The 15,604-nt window shown below is 42.8% G+C and overlaps 1 protein-coding gene across 6 annotated transcripts in view; it reads right to left on the bottom strand.

The window, feature by feature from the left end:
• The window catches only part of LOC143282978 (sperm-associated antigen 17-like), an 83,075-nt gene that overhangs the window by 58,691 nt on the left and 8,780 nt on the right, over positions 1-15,604 (bottom strand). For 5 of the 6 annotated variants that reach the window (XM_076588913.1, XM_076588912.1, XM_076588911.1 and 2 more), the window contains exons 8-14: positions 15,368-15,558; positions 14,071-14,208; positions 13,316-13,592; positions 11,710-11,922; positions 10,368-10,532; positions 6,250-6,447; positions 1,155-1,342 (exon numbers count right to left, since the gene is read on the bottom strand). In XM_076588913.1, the coding sequence (XP_076445028.1) occupies positions 1,155-1,342; positions 6,250-6,447; positions 10,368-10,532; positions 11,710-11,922; positions 13,316-13,592; positions 14,071-14,208; positions 15,368-15,558 (1,370 nt within the window). The remainder of the gene's footprint in view (positions 1-1,154; positions 1,343-6,249; positions 6,448-10,367; positions 10,533-11,709; positions 11,923-13,315; positions 13,593-14,070; positions 14,209-15,367; positions 15,559-15,604) is intronic. The other variant, XM_076588915.1, reaches the window with a different exon arrangement.

The raw sequence follows: 15,604 nt of genomic DNA on the forward strand, positions 1-15,604 counted from the left end.
CTTCTTACGCCGAGCCCTTGACACCGTGGATATGAGTTCACTTCCCCTGATGGCTGTATAAGGCTATGTGGGACTTTCAACCTTTTAACTTTTTCTTTTTTTTCTTTTTTTTTTTAATGCCTATGCGTAAACTTTCCATCGCCTTTTCAGTGACATTCAATTATAAGCCATGCAAACTCTCTCTCTTTCTGTGTGTGTGTGTGTGTGTGTGTGTGTGTGTGTGTGTGTGTGTGTGTGTAATTAAACTAATGTAGTAGGCATAGTCTTTCATTCTGTTTTATGCTTTTGTGCGTTAAATCTTTTTTTCCCTTCCTTTTTAAAAAAATGACTGTGTATGTGTGTATCTGTTTAATGTCTATCATACAGTGCTTTGAGCTCCCTTTAAGGAAGGAATGCGCTCAACAAGTATTCACCATTATTATCATCATCATTATCACTGAGCTCCCTTTGAGGAAGGAAAGCGCTCAACAAGTATCCATTGTTTTTATTCTCGTTATCAATGAGCTCCCTTTGAGGAAGGAAAGCGCTCAACAAGTATCCACCATTATTATCATCATTATCAATGAGTTCCCTTTGAGGAAGGAAAGCGCTCAACAAGTATCCACCATTATCATCATCATTATCAATGAGCTCCCTTTGAGGAAGGAAAGCGCTCAACAAATATCCACCATTATTATCATCATTATTATCACTGAGCTCCCTTTGAGGAAGGAAAGCGCTCAACAAGTATCCACCATTATTATCATCATTACTATCACTGAGCTCCCTTAAACGAAGGAAAGCGCTCAACAAGTATTCATGATTATTATTATCACTGAGCTCCCTTCTGGAAAGAAAGTGCTCAACAAGTATCCATTAGTATTATCATTATTGAGCTCCCTTTAAGGAAGGAAAGCACTCAAATAGTATCCATTATTTTTATTATCATTATTATTATTATCATTATTGAGCTCCCTTTAAGGAAAGCACTCAACAAGCAGCCATTGTTTTTATTATCGTTATTATTATTATCATTGCCATTATTGAGAGCCCCCTTTAAGGAAGGAAAGTGCTCAACAAGTATCCAATATATCATCATCATTGTTATTATCATCATCATCATTATTATTATCATCATTATCATCATTATTGTCATCACACCCACAGGGCCTGACCTGCAGCAGGACGTGGGGCTCATAGTGCTCAGCGAAGCACCACTGGTCCAGCACTCTTTTCTGCGCCTCCACCACCTCCATCATGCTGTCCTCCAGAGTCTTCTCCCCGTTCTCCTCCCCGGGCTGCAGAACCGCGTCCGCCGCCACTTCCGCGTCCAGCTTGTGGTCTGCCGGCACCTCAAAGTGCACTGTGAAATATCGTCCCTTGGGTTTAGTGGGTGTCATGTTACTGTTTTTTAGCTTCTGAACAATTCAACAGCGCCTCGAAGTGCACTGTGAAATATCATCACTTTGGAATTATTAGGTGTCATGTTATTCATCAGCTTCTGAACGATCCCAAAGCACCTCAAAGTGCACTGTGAAATATCATCCCTTGGATTTAGTAGGTGTCATGTTTATTAGCTTCTTAACGATCCAACAGCACCCTGAAGTGCACTGTGAAATATCATCCCTTTGGATTTATTAGGGGTTCATTTCATTTGCTTCTGAACAATCCAGCAGCATCTCCAAGTGGACTGTGAAATATCCCCCTAGTAATTAGGTGTCTTTTTTTGTTCTTTTTGTTTTTCGTTTGTATACAGTGCAACAGTAATTTTAAGTGCTCTGTGAAATATCATTATTATCATAAATCATTCTTATATAATGCCTATCTTCAGTCAGAAACCAAACTCTAATAACTTTAATTCAATTCAATTACTTCACTGTTTATTTCAAGCAATCAAAACCAAACACAGAGTTATTTTCACAACTGGCTGACTGCATAGATGGAGCCAACTGACAGTTGCCTTTAACTCTTTCACCGTCTAATATTTTTGATACAATGCTTTCAGTCATCATGTCAAAACAACACAATGGAACTGCTCACTTCAAACTGGTTCAGGGAGCAGTGGTTAAGGTTAGTCATTGTTCTACTAGCAGGAAACTAGCTGCAGCTATGAAGCTTTGTTACAGTGTGAAAAACGGTCCTTTTAACATGACCCGTGAAAGTCGACTAAAGTCACCCATGAAAGAGTTAAGCACTAATCATTCTTTTCTTGAGTCATTCAGACTGGCCTCAGTCACATGCACGCACGCACGCATGCATGCACCCACGCGCGCGCGCACACACACACACACACACACACACATGTATCTTGACTTATTACTGGAGAGGACTTCACCACAAATTTTGCCAGGGATAACTCTCTTGTTGCCATGGAATCATTTATGTGCTTTTAGTGCTTACTGTACACAAGAACTTGCTCCAAACGACTAGTACCCAGACGCTGGGGATAATAAGATGACCAATTTTTTAGATTATATACTTTTCTTTTCTATTATTAATAAATGCAAACACACACACACATACATACATACATACACACACACACACACACACACACACACACACACACACACACACACACACACACACACACAAATCATCATCATCATCATCATCATCATCATCAGCGGATATCCTGAACACAACACAACAAGCAGACCTGTCAGTTTATGGACAGTCTGAACAAACCAAAACAAAAACAAAAACAAAAACAAAGAAAAACAAAGTTAGTGACCAACCACGGCCAGCCGTGCAGTTGTTTACATCCTCTGACTGACCAAAAACCTATCTTAATCGAAATCTGGAAGACAATGCAACAAAAGCAATTTACTGACTGATATCACGGCAAAATACATGGTTTTGTTTCTTCATCGAATATAATGTTTTATACAAACCAACGGCAGACTCTCAAGACCCGAACAGCACACGAGGTTTATGTGTAGCTTTTGTTGTTGTTGTGGTGGTGGTTACAATGCAGATGTGGTGTTGCGTATATGGATCAGTCTCCATGCTTTGGCACCTCCTTAATTTGTATTTGCGTTACTCTTTTTGTCACAACAGATTTCTCTGCGAGAAATTTGGGCTGCTCTCCCCAGGGAGAGCGCATCACTACAATGACAGCACCACCCGTTTTTTTGTGCATTCTTTCTAGAAACCTGCAATTTTATTTGTTTTCCTCTACAGAGTTTTGCCAGGGACAACCCCTTTTTTGCCGTGGGTTCTTTTACGTGCGCTAATGCATGCTGCACACGGGACCCCGGTTTATTGTCTCATCCGAATGACTAGTGTCCAGACCACCTCTCAAGGTCTGGTGGAAGGGGAAAAAGTACTGGTGGTCTGCCAAAGTGATTGGAACCAGTGCACTCAAATTCTCTCGCTTCCTAGGTGGACACGTTACCTCTAGGCCATTACTCCACACAAAAACTGACACTTCAACATTCTGACTAGTATTTGCTGCAATGGTCCAAAGAATTAATTATTTTTAAAAACTGCCTCAGGTGTACTGGGTAAAAAGAATAGTAAGGGGTGTGGGGGGGCGGAGGGTGGGGGGGGGTGGAATTCAGAGACAGAAGTAAGTCAAAAATTTATCAAGAGAGCAAAAAAACAGTGGGGCAAAAATATCATTTTTGAGAACCACAACTTTATCAAAGATTTCTGACAAAGGGAAAAGTATTGTGAAGGCTTTGTTTAGATAGCCCTATTACTTTTTGTTTACATCCACTATCATATCACAGTTTAATTCAGTTGGCTTTAAATAGGACATAACATACATTGTTATTTGGGTGGTGGTGGATTTCAGAATAATGCAGTGATCACCCCAAACCTGGAGTGCAATGCATTTGAAAATGAAATCAGTGAAAGGAAGTACCAACTCAAACATTCTGAACCTTTAATTGAGTGAATAGGCCATTCCCCCCCAAAAAAAGGGAGGAATAAACACAAGTAACCCAAATGAAAAAAATGATGGTAAAACATCAGAAAAATCGCATTCAGTGCAATAACAACAAATACTCAAATTGAGAAAATGAACAGTTATAAAAACATGAAAAAAGTTAATCTACTGCAAGATGACAGCATACCAGACGAGGTTCTGGAAAGGAGCTGACCTGAAATATCTACACACAGTAAAGCCATGAAAGAAAATAATATATAGATAAAAGATAACAAAAATAAATATAATAATAATATTAATCATAATAATAATAACAACAACAACAATAATAATGACTGATAATAATATTTCAAACTAGAGTTTTACATGGACTGACACAGATGGGGTGACCTGGTCTTTTTTACTTTACTTTCAATATTCTTTAAAATTCGAATGATATTTTCCATGCACTGAGTGAGATGTGAACCAGTCTTTCTAACACTAAGTTTAGATGGACCTTTTAACATCACTCTGTGTGTCTCTGCCACTGGTTTGAAGAACTGATAGGTGTTCAGCTCTGAAATGATCCCTTTGCATTTGGCTGGGCTACAAGCAACAGGGCTTGATGTGATGTATTATGTTATGACTTGTGCATCGTTCAGATCACAGCTGTTACTTTCCAGACAAGTGAGCTCTTATTCTTATCTCTCTTTTTTTTTCTTTCTTCTTTTTTTTTTTTTTTTTCTTTTTTTGCGCCCTAGAATTTTGGGGACATTTTTTTTCTGTATTTTGATGACGATGAATGATGATGGAGGTGATAAAGATGCTGCTACTGGGGTCTCTTTATGTTTGGGACTACTTGACAAGGCTGTGCTCTCTCAATTCATCCTAGTATCACCCATGCTGAGAGATGCAGTTACGAATTTCTGTGTACTTATCAATGGTGTTACTGATTTCGTTGAACAAAAAATGATAAACCCCCCAGAGGGAGAAGTCCAGATAAAGAATGGTAACTAACATCCTGACCTGTCTTAGCTCAGTGAGGTGACAGCCCTTCACGGACATCCTGACCTGACTTAACTCAGTGAGGTGACAGCCCTTCACTGACATCCTGACCTGTCTTAACTCAGTGAAATGACAGCCCTTCACTGACATCCTGACCTGTCATAGCTCAGTGAGGTGACAGCCCTTCACTGACATCCTGACCTGTCTTAGCTTAGTGAGGGACAGCCCTTCACTGACATCCTGACCTGTCATAGCTCAGTGAGGTGACAGCCCTTCAATGACATCCTGACCTGTCTTAGTGAGGGACAGACCTTCACTGACACCCTGACTTGTAAGCTCTGTCCTAGCTCAGTGAGGTGACAGCCCTTCACTGACATCCTGACCTGTCTTAGTGAGGGACAGACCTTCACTGACACCCTGACTTGTAAGCTCTGTCCTAGCTCAGTGAGGTGACAGCCCTTCACTAACGCCCTGACCTGTAAGCCTTTATTCTCAGTGATATGACCGACTTTCACTGAGATACTGACCTGTAAGCACTGTCTTCTTCTCAGTGAGGTGACAGCACTTCACTAACCAGCATACACTCTCAAGGCCTGACCAATGCATTGGATCTATGTGTAGATGAGGCACCTGCCTTTTTCCTTTTCTTTAAGCACATGTGCTGTAGCACGTATGGATCAGTCTGCATGCTTTGACACTTGAAACTGACAAGCATACTCAGCAGCAAAATCTAAACAGAACCCCCAATGCAATCATCCTCATCACCATCCCCCGTCATCATCAATAATTTTTCTTTTTGAATGTCCCAAAGTCTGTGGCATTTCATGCCCTGCTCTCATGGCGACCTCAGTTTCAATACCCCTCCACTTCCATGCTGGGGATGAGTCCTGTCAAGGTCTTCAGTGTCATGGGAAGATTGTCTTTGGGGGATGTGGTGGCAGTCTCCACACTGGGGAGACACTCACTCGGTCTGGCTCCGCGACTAAGCTGTTACTGTTATCAGTAGGGGGCTTAGTAGGTGGTGTCCTAAGTACATTAAATCAGAACAGGCAATACTGAACACCTAAGTGACTAAGTGACTAAGGAGTGCACACGGTCTCCTCTGGTGTGTAGCCTCCTGCCAACCTAACATCAATAGTTCTCTGTGAACAGCTGATGCTCCGGATCGTGACAAATGAACCCAGGTGTGGCTATGTGTGGGGGATTCAAAAAGAGCGGTATGGTAGGAATGCCACTGAAACAGCGCAGGTGATGGGACAGCAAAAGAAAAAAAGAAGAAAAAAAGGATACTCAGCAGCAGTCAAGGAGCTAAAAATATTCTGACACTGAAATAAAACCTCAGAGACAGAAAATCAGAAATTATCCATTTTCTTTCAAAAATTTCACCAGCTCACCACAAGAGTTGCTGCGTGATCGCCTTGGCGATTCGGAGGAAGGGCGTGATCGCAGGATTCCTTTCTTGCTGTCGGTACTGGAGGTACGACTGCTGGGGCGTGACCCTCTACCCCCCGCCTCCTCACCCCCCACCTTGTTCGAACGGTCAGTGTCTAGTGCCTGGGACAGCTGGTCGTCTGGGGCTGGGGACTTGGCTCCTGTGGTCAGGACACCATGCAGGAAACACAATATATAGAGATTTTTTTTTCTTTTTTTAACACATACATGTGTACACATATGCAAAGCACTCAATCACGGTGGACTGTTGTGATTACTGAAACAATGGTGGAGTGCACAACACAGAAAGGCACAAGCAGAGATAAATGTGTACAAGAACACACATTAACCCCATCTTTATGGAAATCAAAGACATCAGGGCTTGGATTTATTATATTCACTCTCTCTCTCTCTCCTTGTCTCTCTCTACTTCTCTCACACATAAATTTATGTACTTGAACATGCACGCACATGCACACGCACACACACACACACAATCATCATCATCACACACACACACACACACACACACACACACACACACACCACACACACACACACACACACACACACACACACATGTGAGTGAGTCCACATGCACATGTACTGTTGCAAATATTCAAAAATAGACTGAACATGCCACTCAAAGTCTATAAACATGAAACCCAGAACAAGGTTGACAGTAAACTACCAAAAAAAAAAAATCAATCAATCAATCATCAGTTCAATCAATCAATGGCATCATGAATATGTGTATCATCTATTTGACAAGTACGTTTACAGAATACCATCACAAATGTGACAGGTTTTTGAAAAACATTACTGTTGCTGCCTCAGACAGTCAAAACAACTACATCAGGCATGTCATGGTGTTCAGGGTACCATGGTGTTGGTGTGTCAACTGTTTGGAGTAGTACAACAAATGGACACTTGCACACACACAGGCAGGCACGCACACACACACACACACACACACACACACACACACACACACACACACACACACGCACACACACACACACACACACACACACGCACACACGCACACACACACACACGCACACACACACACACACACACACACACACACACACACACGCACACACACACACACACACACACACACACACGCACACACACACACACACACACACACACACACACACACACACACACACACACACACACACACACACACACACACACACACACACACACACACAGCAAAGGAGTGGACTGTTTAGTAACACAAGTCTGCAACAATCCTGAGCATCTTCTCAGAATGGTATCAACACTGTTAATCATACCATGAACACAATTCCTCGCTCACACATCTACACTTACTGCTATGCCTTCTACAACCGAGCAACACATGCCTGAGAACTTGGACTGTCAACCTAAAACTGGTTCTATAAATCTAAATCACCTGTTCAGTAATAAGCCAGTCTGAACTAGCCAGCCATTTAAAGATAGAAAAAAAAAAAAGCAACAAGCGAGCGAGAGAGAGGGAGAAACATTAACAGAAAAGGAAAAAAAATGTCTGCAGGCCATATTATACTCACACACACTTTCTCTGTCACTAGTACGATCTCCCCATTTCGCTTCATCAAAGCCCTGCACCCAGCTCCTTCAAGTCCAGCATTAAAAACTACCGCTTTTTTTTCCCAAAATAGCTCCTCCATACCTTCTCTTTTTCCATCCACTGTTTCCCCAGCCTTCTATGTACATGTGTTTTACAGGTGTTGTCTTTTATACCTTTGTTTCAGACTTACAGTGTGTGTGCGTGTGTGTGTGTGTGTGTGTGTGTGTGTGTGTGTGTGTAATTATGTAATATGCGTAGTCTCTGAATCTGTTTTACATTATTGTGCGCTAAATCATTATTTTTCTTCTTCTTTCGTGAGTTACTGCGCGCGCGCGTGTGTGTGTTTGATGTTTATTGTAAAGCGCTTTCAGCTCTCTTTAAATGAGGAAAGCGCTCAACAAATGTCCATTATTATTATTATTATTATTACGCATGTGTGTGAAAGTTGGGTGCGAAAGCACTTTCATTTGTTTCCGCACTAGATTTAGGGCAATATAAATACATTTATTACTATTGTTATTATCATTATCATCATCATCATCATCATCATTGATAGTAGTATCAGTAGTAGTAGTTGTATGTTATTCTCTCTTTTTTTTCTCCCTCCTCAAAACAACCTTTCTGTTTATTTTCTTATTCTCTTTTTCTCCTTCCTTTGTCCAGTAAAGTGGTGATCTCTCAAACCCCAAGTATATATTTGCTTCAAATACTATTACCCCCCCCCCCCCCTTCCCTCCCCCCCCCACACACACCCACAGCCCCAGCCCCCCCCACCCCCCCACCCCCACCCCAAAATGTTCTAACTTTTGCAATGGTTTTCTTTACTGATGCAAAATAATGTGATAAATGTTTCTTACAAAAAACAGATGAATAAAGCTTGCAAAACAAAAAGGTTTTAAACAGTAAAAAGAATCAAAAGAAAAAAAGAAAGAAAGAGAAAGAAGAAAACAAAGAAAGAAAAAAAAAGTAAGGATGAAACAAAGGAAGGAAGGAAGAAAAATGAAATCAAATAAAATCTAGATTCACTACCAGTTTAAAAAAAAAAAAAAAAAAAAAAAAGATACGGAGCAAAACAAAAGGTGGTTAGACAAGCAGTACCAAAGAAGGATTTGTTTATGGTCTCAATCCTACTTTGCCCACTGGTGTGTTTGTATTTTCATGCATTTGTGTGTGTGTGTGTGTGTGTGTGTGTTTGTGCATGCGTGTGTGCGTGCGTGTGCGCGCACGAGCGTGTGTGCATGTATGTGTCAGTATGCACTAGCGATGAGTAAATGAATATGCATGTATTTTTGCATGCCAGCATACAAGCTATATGTATGTTTTTAATCACTCATGGCATGTGATATCTATAAAAGGATAACACAACCCAAAATCTTGGTCAAACAATATTAAGAAACAAGAACAAACAATCACCTTGCTTTTGATACAAACATGCTGAAAAAACTATATATTGCATCACTTTTGCAAGAAATCACAAAAGATCAATATATAAAAAAAAAGCAGGGTTTTTTTCTACAAGCATTTCTACGAAGAAGAGCAAAAACAAACAAGAAATCAAATAAACAAATAAATAATAAGAAAGAAATGAAGCTCTTTTCTTAAATCACCGGTCAGTACTTGACCATCTTCCAAAGCAGGCTCTGAACCAAGTGTTTGTGAATGTTTGGGGCTTAAAAAGTATCCTGTTACTTATATTCAAAAGAAAACAGACAAGCTGTGTCAAGTTAACATTACCTCTTCAGAGAAATTTACATTTACAAACATCCACCAGAAAGTTTTTAAACAATAAATTTTCTTTTTTTTAGAGCATTATGCCCTCAATGACTGTTTTTGTTTACATTCTTCTTTATCATAGATCTTCATTTGCTTGTTTGAAAGACAGCCCTGTTGCTGTTGACAGCAAAATGACTTTACCAACAGTTTGTACTGGAACTATATCACTGTCCTGGCTTCGTCCATCAAATGAAAAGTTTTCTTTTCTGATCAAACATTTTCCGAGAGAAAATTATTGCTAAAAGAAGAGAAGAAGAAGAAGAGAGAGACATACACTTTGTGAGTCTGACACGATGGTAACACAGACATCGGGGAGACAAAAGATGTGTGTGTGGAGAAGGGAGGTGGGCAGACGGGTGCCAAGCATGGAATGGATGCAGGCACAGAGCGTCAGTGTCACTGTTCACCCTTGAAGAGTATATGAATGTGTGCATGTGCTTGCACACCAGCATTTAAGATATTTGTGCATATTTATTTGCTCTTGCTGGTCAATATCTATAAAAAAAAAAAAAATTTCTTTTCTTTTCTTTAAAGACAACACTAACAAGAAAATAAGTATGTGTGTGCAGGGGTGGGGGCATGACGGAAAACCAGAGAAGGGAGGTAAGGCTGAGATCGGTCCACATCACTCAGACCACAGAGCGGAAGTAAGGCAGACATCTAGCCACATCACCACAGCACACCACATCCCTGTGGCAAGTTCTACGGCAAAACTTTACCACCCACGCTTTTTTCCCCGACGATTTTTGGCCGGCCTCTCCCCTTCTCTGGGAGCAACCGGTTTGCTGGCATCTGATTGGCCACTGTGACGGGATGACCGTGAGGGCCGGTAGGTCATGTGGTCGGTGCCCAGTGGTGGAGAGGGGGAGGAGAGGCGCGACAACTCGCTGTCTGTCAGGGGAGGAGGAAGGGGGAGGCAGGTGGATACAGAGACGTGCACTTTCAGCCTCAAGCAATACATATACATAAATGAACCGTGACAAAGATCATGTTGACAGTATTATCAGTGTCATCCACATAGGGACAGGTACAACAGCTGAGTGTTTAAAGCATCGGACTTCCAATCTGAGGGACCTGGGTTCAAGTCCCAGTCCCGGAGCCTGGTGGGTTATGAGCAGAGATTTCTTCTACCTCCCAAGTCAGCAGATGTGCAGACCTACTAGTGCCTGAACCATCATCATGTGCATATGCATGCAGAAGACCAGCTGTACATCTACATCCAGTAATCCATGCCAGTGTTACATGGCTTATGAAATAACAACACACCCAGCACGCACACCCCTGAAAACAGAGTATGGTTGCCTACATGGCAGGGTAAGAATGGTCATGCAGTTAAAAGCCCACTTGTATATATGAGTGAATGTGGGAGTTGCAGCCCATAAACGCATAAGAAGAAGTATGGAAATAGACATATACAGTCGGGTTCAGCAAATGACTATATGTAGCATGCAAAAGGTTTTTGCTGACAGTACTAATCATTGTTAGTCTGTTATACATTATGGATTACTGGAGAGGAAAGTTACTTCATGACGGAAAAAAAAATTAGAATTTATACAAGAAAACATACAACTGGATCCTTCCCATTAAAGCAAAGGAAAAGAAAGAAAACATGCATGTATACACACGAGGAGACTGAATATGAAAAAAAACTGTGCAATACACATGTGCCAAAATCACTTTTGTAACAAAGGAGCCAAGACTGGAAAACAACCAAACCAAACACATAAATGATTCACAAGACAAAGCAGAACACAGTGCAATGCAGGTGCAGGTATTTCACTACCACTTTGTGCAGTCACTGCTAACAAATATTCAACAGTGAACAATTGTCTGTGCAGATATTCACTCCAGGGTTGAAACACTGATCAAATGACAGGATTATTTGTGGAACGCTCTTCGACAAGAAGCAACAACAACAACAACAAAAGGACCATCCAAGATGGAAATCATTTGAGATACTCCAGCAAAAAATACAACAACAAAAACAACAGACAATAAAACCACTTCTATTATGTCTTCACGACACGAAACATGCACAAATGAGACAAGAATTCCTTCAATCACTGACCTGAACGCTCATCGGATGGCGATTCCACCATCTCCAGTTTGCAGGTCTTCTCCTCATGGGGGATCATGCCCTTGAAGAAGGGGTAGGGGTCATCCCAAGGAATGCTGGAGTGCCCAAGTCCCTCCCCTTCCCAGGTCAGGATGAAGCCATTGGGGTCAGTGGTGGACAGATCCATGCTCTCAAACACAAACAGCTTGAAGGCACGGTCAATCTCTGCACAGAGAGGGGAACAGAAAGCCATACCCTGTATTGTACATTATGAGGGTACAGTGATGTATGTGACTGGGCAGAAGAACAGAAAGCCATACCCTGTATTGTACATTATGAGGGTACAGTGATGTATGTGACTGGGCAGAAGAACAGAAAGCCATACCCTGTATTGTACATTATGAGGATACAGTGATGTATGTGACTGGGCAGAAGAACAGAAAGCCATACCCTGTACTGTACATTATGAGGGTACAGTGATGTATGTGACTGGGCAGAAGAACAGAAAGCCATACCCTGTACTGTACATTATGAGGGTACAGTAATGTATCTGACTGGGCAGAAGAACAGAAAGCCATACCCTGTATTATACATTATGAGGGTACAGTAATGTATGTGACTGGGCAGAAGAACAGAAAGCCATACCCTGTGTTGTACATTATGAGGATACAGTGATGTATGTGACTGGGCAAAAGAACAGAAAGCCATACCCTGTATTGTACATTATGAGGGTACAGTGATGTATGTGACTGGGCAGAAGAACAGAAAGCCATACCCTGTATTGTACATTATGAGGGTACAGTAATGTATGTGACTGGGCAGAAGAACAGAAAGCCATACCCTGTGTTGTACATTATGAGGATACAGTGATGTATGTGACTGGGCAAAAGAACAGAAAGCCATACCCTGTATTGTACATTATGAGGGTACAGTGATGTGTGTGACTTAGGAGGGGAATAGAAAGCCGTAACTGGGGAATCTGGTGAAGAGTTCTTCTGTGCAACGACCCAGGGACTCTTCACTTCGTAGTGGGAGGAGGAGGAGGAGGACAAGAAGAAGTAGATGTAGAGGGAGAAGAAAAGAAGAAGAAGAATTGTGTGTATACATGAGGCAGACGAAGAGGGTACTGGGGAAAGAAGAAGGAGAAGAAGCAGAAGAAGTAAATGTGGTTTTCTTACCTTGTCAATATTAATCTATCAATTAAGATATTGTAATGCATATATTTCTGAATAATCATGTTATATTACTGAATAGTCATGTTCTAAAATGATTGCACAGTACATATTTAATGTTAAGCATGCCTGAGTGTACATTAAAGGATAAAACCGGTTAAATTTCACATAGCTTTTTTCATGGCCATCAGTGCAGTGAATTCATATTCACTGTGTCCTTTCCCCAACCAACGTCAGTTACCCCCATTCACACCTGTGGTGAAGTGAGCAAAATCAGAGTGAAGCACCTTTCCCCCAGGGACACAACACCATGCCAAACCTGCTGGGGCCTTCAACTCTGATCACTGGTCAACACTGGATCGGAAGTCCAACAACTCTGCCACGGTGCCCCCTAAGCTTACAGAGAACAAAGCTGCATCTCATCGGAAGATGCACCATGCACTAACCGGAGGGAGACAGCCCATTGGTGGCGCAGAAGTGAATCAGCTCCTGCAGCCGAGCTGCCCGGGCCCGCGCCACAGCGGAGGTGGGCCGTGACGTGCGACACTTGTCAGCCAGGGGAAGCAACTTGAGCATCTCGCACTCCACCTGCTCAGGGTTGAAGCTGTGGGTGGGGTTCAGGTGGTGGGAGCGGATGCAGATGTCGTCGTGCATGTTCATCAGCAGCGGGGGCTTCGGCTCCTCTGGCGGTCGCTGGGGAAGCTCCAGTACGCTGGACAGTACCTGTGGAGATGGAAGCAGCTGGTTGTTATTTGTTCATTTCTTCTTCTTCTTCTTCTTCTTCTTCTTCTCCTGTTTTGCCTTTCTGTCCTCGGCACAATTTTGCAGTGGCATTACACTAATGCTGCTGATACCAGTTCACACACACATACACACACACACATATACACACATGCGCACACGCACATACACACACACACGCACATGCGTGCACATGCTCACACACACTAAAATATTTCCAAATGTTTTCCTCTGGAAAAGAAATCAACAGACAAAACTGAAATCTAAAGAAGAAAGCTGGGCCATATTCTCAGATGATGAAATTCACGAAGCATTAACTTTTCTTTTTGTCATGTTTTGTGAACATGCTCTCACAAACACACACACACACACACACACACACACACACAAACAAAAACCCCACAAACACACACATATTATGGAACCAAACCTGACACTGAGAGTGAATGAAGTGACACACCTTATGCTCCTCTTCAGACAGAGCCAGTCTGAAAGCCACACTGCTGAGGTGATCAGCCACGTGACTGCTCAGTCCGTCGTTCCGATTGGCTGCTGGCTGCTCACTAGGTGGCTCTCTGTTCTCCTCCGTCGCCACAACCTGCCACAACGAATCAAATCACAAGCGGTCTTTTGGATTGTTTCTATCGCTCTAGAGTTGATAACAAAGTTTGGTTTTTAGAGTCATTAACCCCTCCACTGCTGAGTCGTAGTGAAATGAGATCCTGAATTCAAGTGCAGTTACTACTTTTCGTGTGATCATCTGTGGTGTAACTGACTTTGCTGAACAAAAGTAATGCAGTCATTTGAGGAAGAAGTCCAAATACAGTGTGGTGACTAGACATCCTGACCTGTAAGCTCTGTCCTGTCTCAGTGAGGTCGCAGGCCTTCACTGACATCCTGACCTGTAAGCTCTGTCCTGTCTCAGTGAGGTCGCAGGCCTTCACTGACATCCTGACCTGTAAGCTCTGTCCTGTCTCAGTGAGGTCGCAGGCCTTCACTGACATCCTGACCTGTAAGCTCTGTCCTGTCTCAGTGAGGTCGCAGGCCTTCACTGACATCCTGACCTGTAAGCTCTGTCCTATCTCAGTGAGGTCGCAGGCCTTCACTGCGGATTGTTCCTCATCAGCAGTACTCAAGGGGTTAAATAGCTGACATGTCTTGCACAAGGGGAATACAGTTAGTGATGAACTCCACAGAAAATGACAGCTATCAAAGAGAATGACAGCTATCTCACCCTCCGAAGGACTACTGATGAATAGAACACCCACACATGGGAAAGTACGATGGTGGGAAGGGCACTGACAACTATTCAGATTAAAGGTAACAGATCCCATAACCTCGTCTAGGGCTAAGCATTGGAAGGGGTGGCTCTATCCTCTCCTTTCGCCATTTTAACCTTCCCCCATTCACACGCCAGTGGAGTGAGGAAAATCAGAGCAAAGTGCCCTTTCCTAAGGACACAACATTGTGCCAAAACAGGACCTTGAACCCTGATCACTGGTGAACACTGGATCACAAGTCCAGTGCCAAACTGTTTCTGCCACAGTGCCTCATGTAAGTTTGTTTAGCGTCAAGAATTTCCCCCCCCCCCAAGTCAACGCTAATTCCACAGACTGAAATTCTTAACACTAAGCAAACTTCTAACACTGCTAAGGTGGCTTGCACAACCAGCCAGACAAATTCAAATCAAATCAAATGATGGTGCTTAGAGCCTCGCCAACCGCTGAGGCCATCTAACCAGCCAGACAGGACCCCACCTGCTCCAGCATGCAGTTCATCATGGAGAAGACGCTGACGCTCTCCTGGGGCACTGTATTCATCAGGTCGTTGTAGAAGCGCATGTCCGGGGGCCCGGAGAACTCTGCAGACATCTCCACGTGAGCCGAGGCTGAGCTGGTTGGAGGCACTGGGATGGCAGGGGTCGGGGGAGCTCCAGTTGACTGCCCATCTGATGGGGGATGGGAGGGGGGGGGGGGGGGGGGGGGGGGGCAGGG

Source organism: Babylonia areolata, chromosome 6, assembly GCF_041734735.1.
Source record: "Babylonia areolata isolate BAREFJ2019XMU chromosome 6, ASM4173473v1, whole genome shotgun sequence".
Lineage (NCBI taxonomy): Eukaryota > Metazoa > Mollusca > Gastropoda > Neogastropoda > Buccinidae > Babylonia > Babylonia areolata.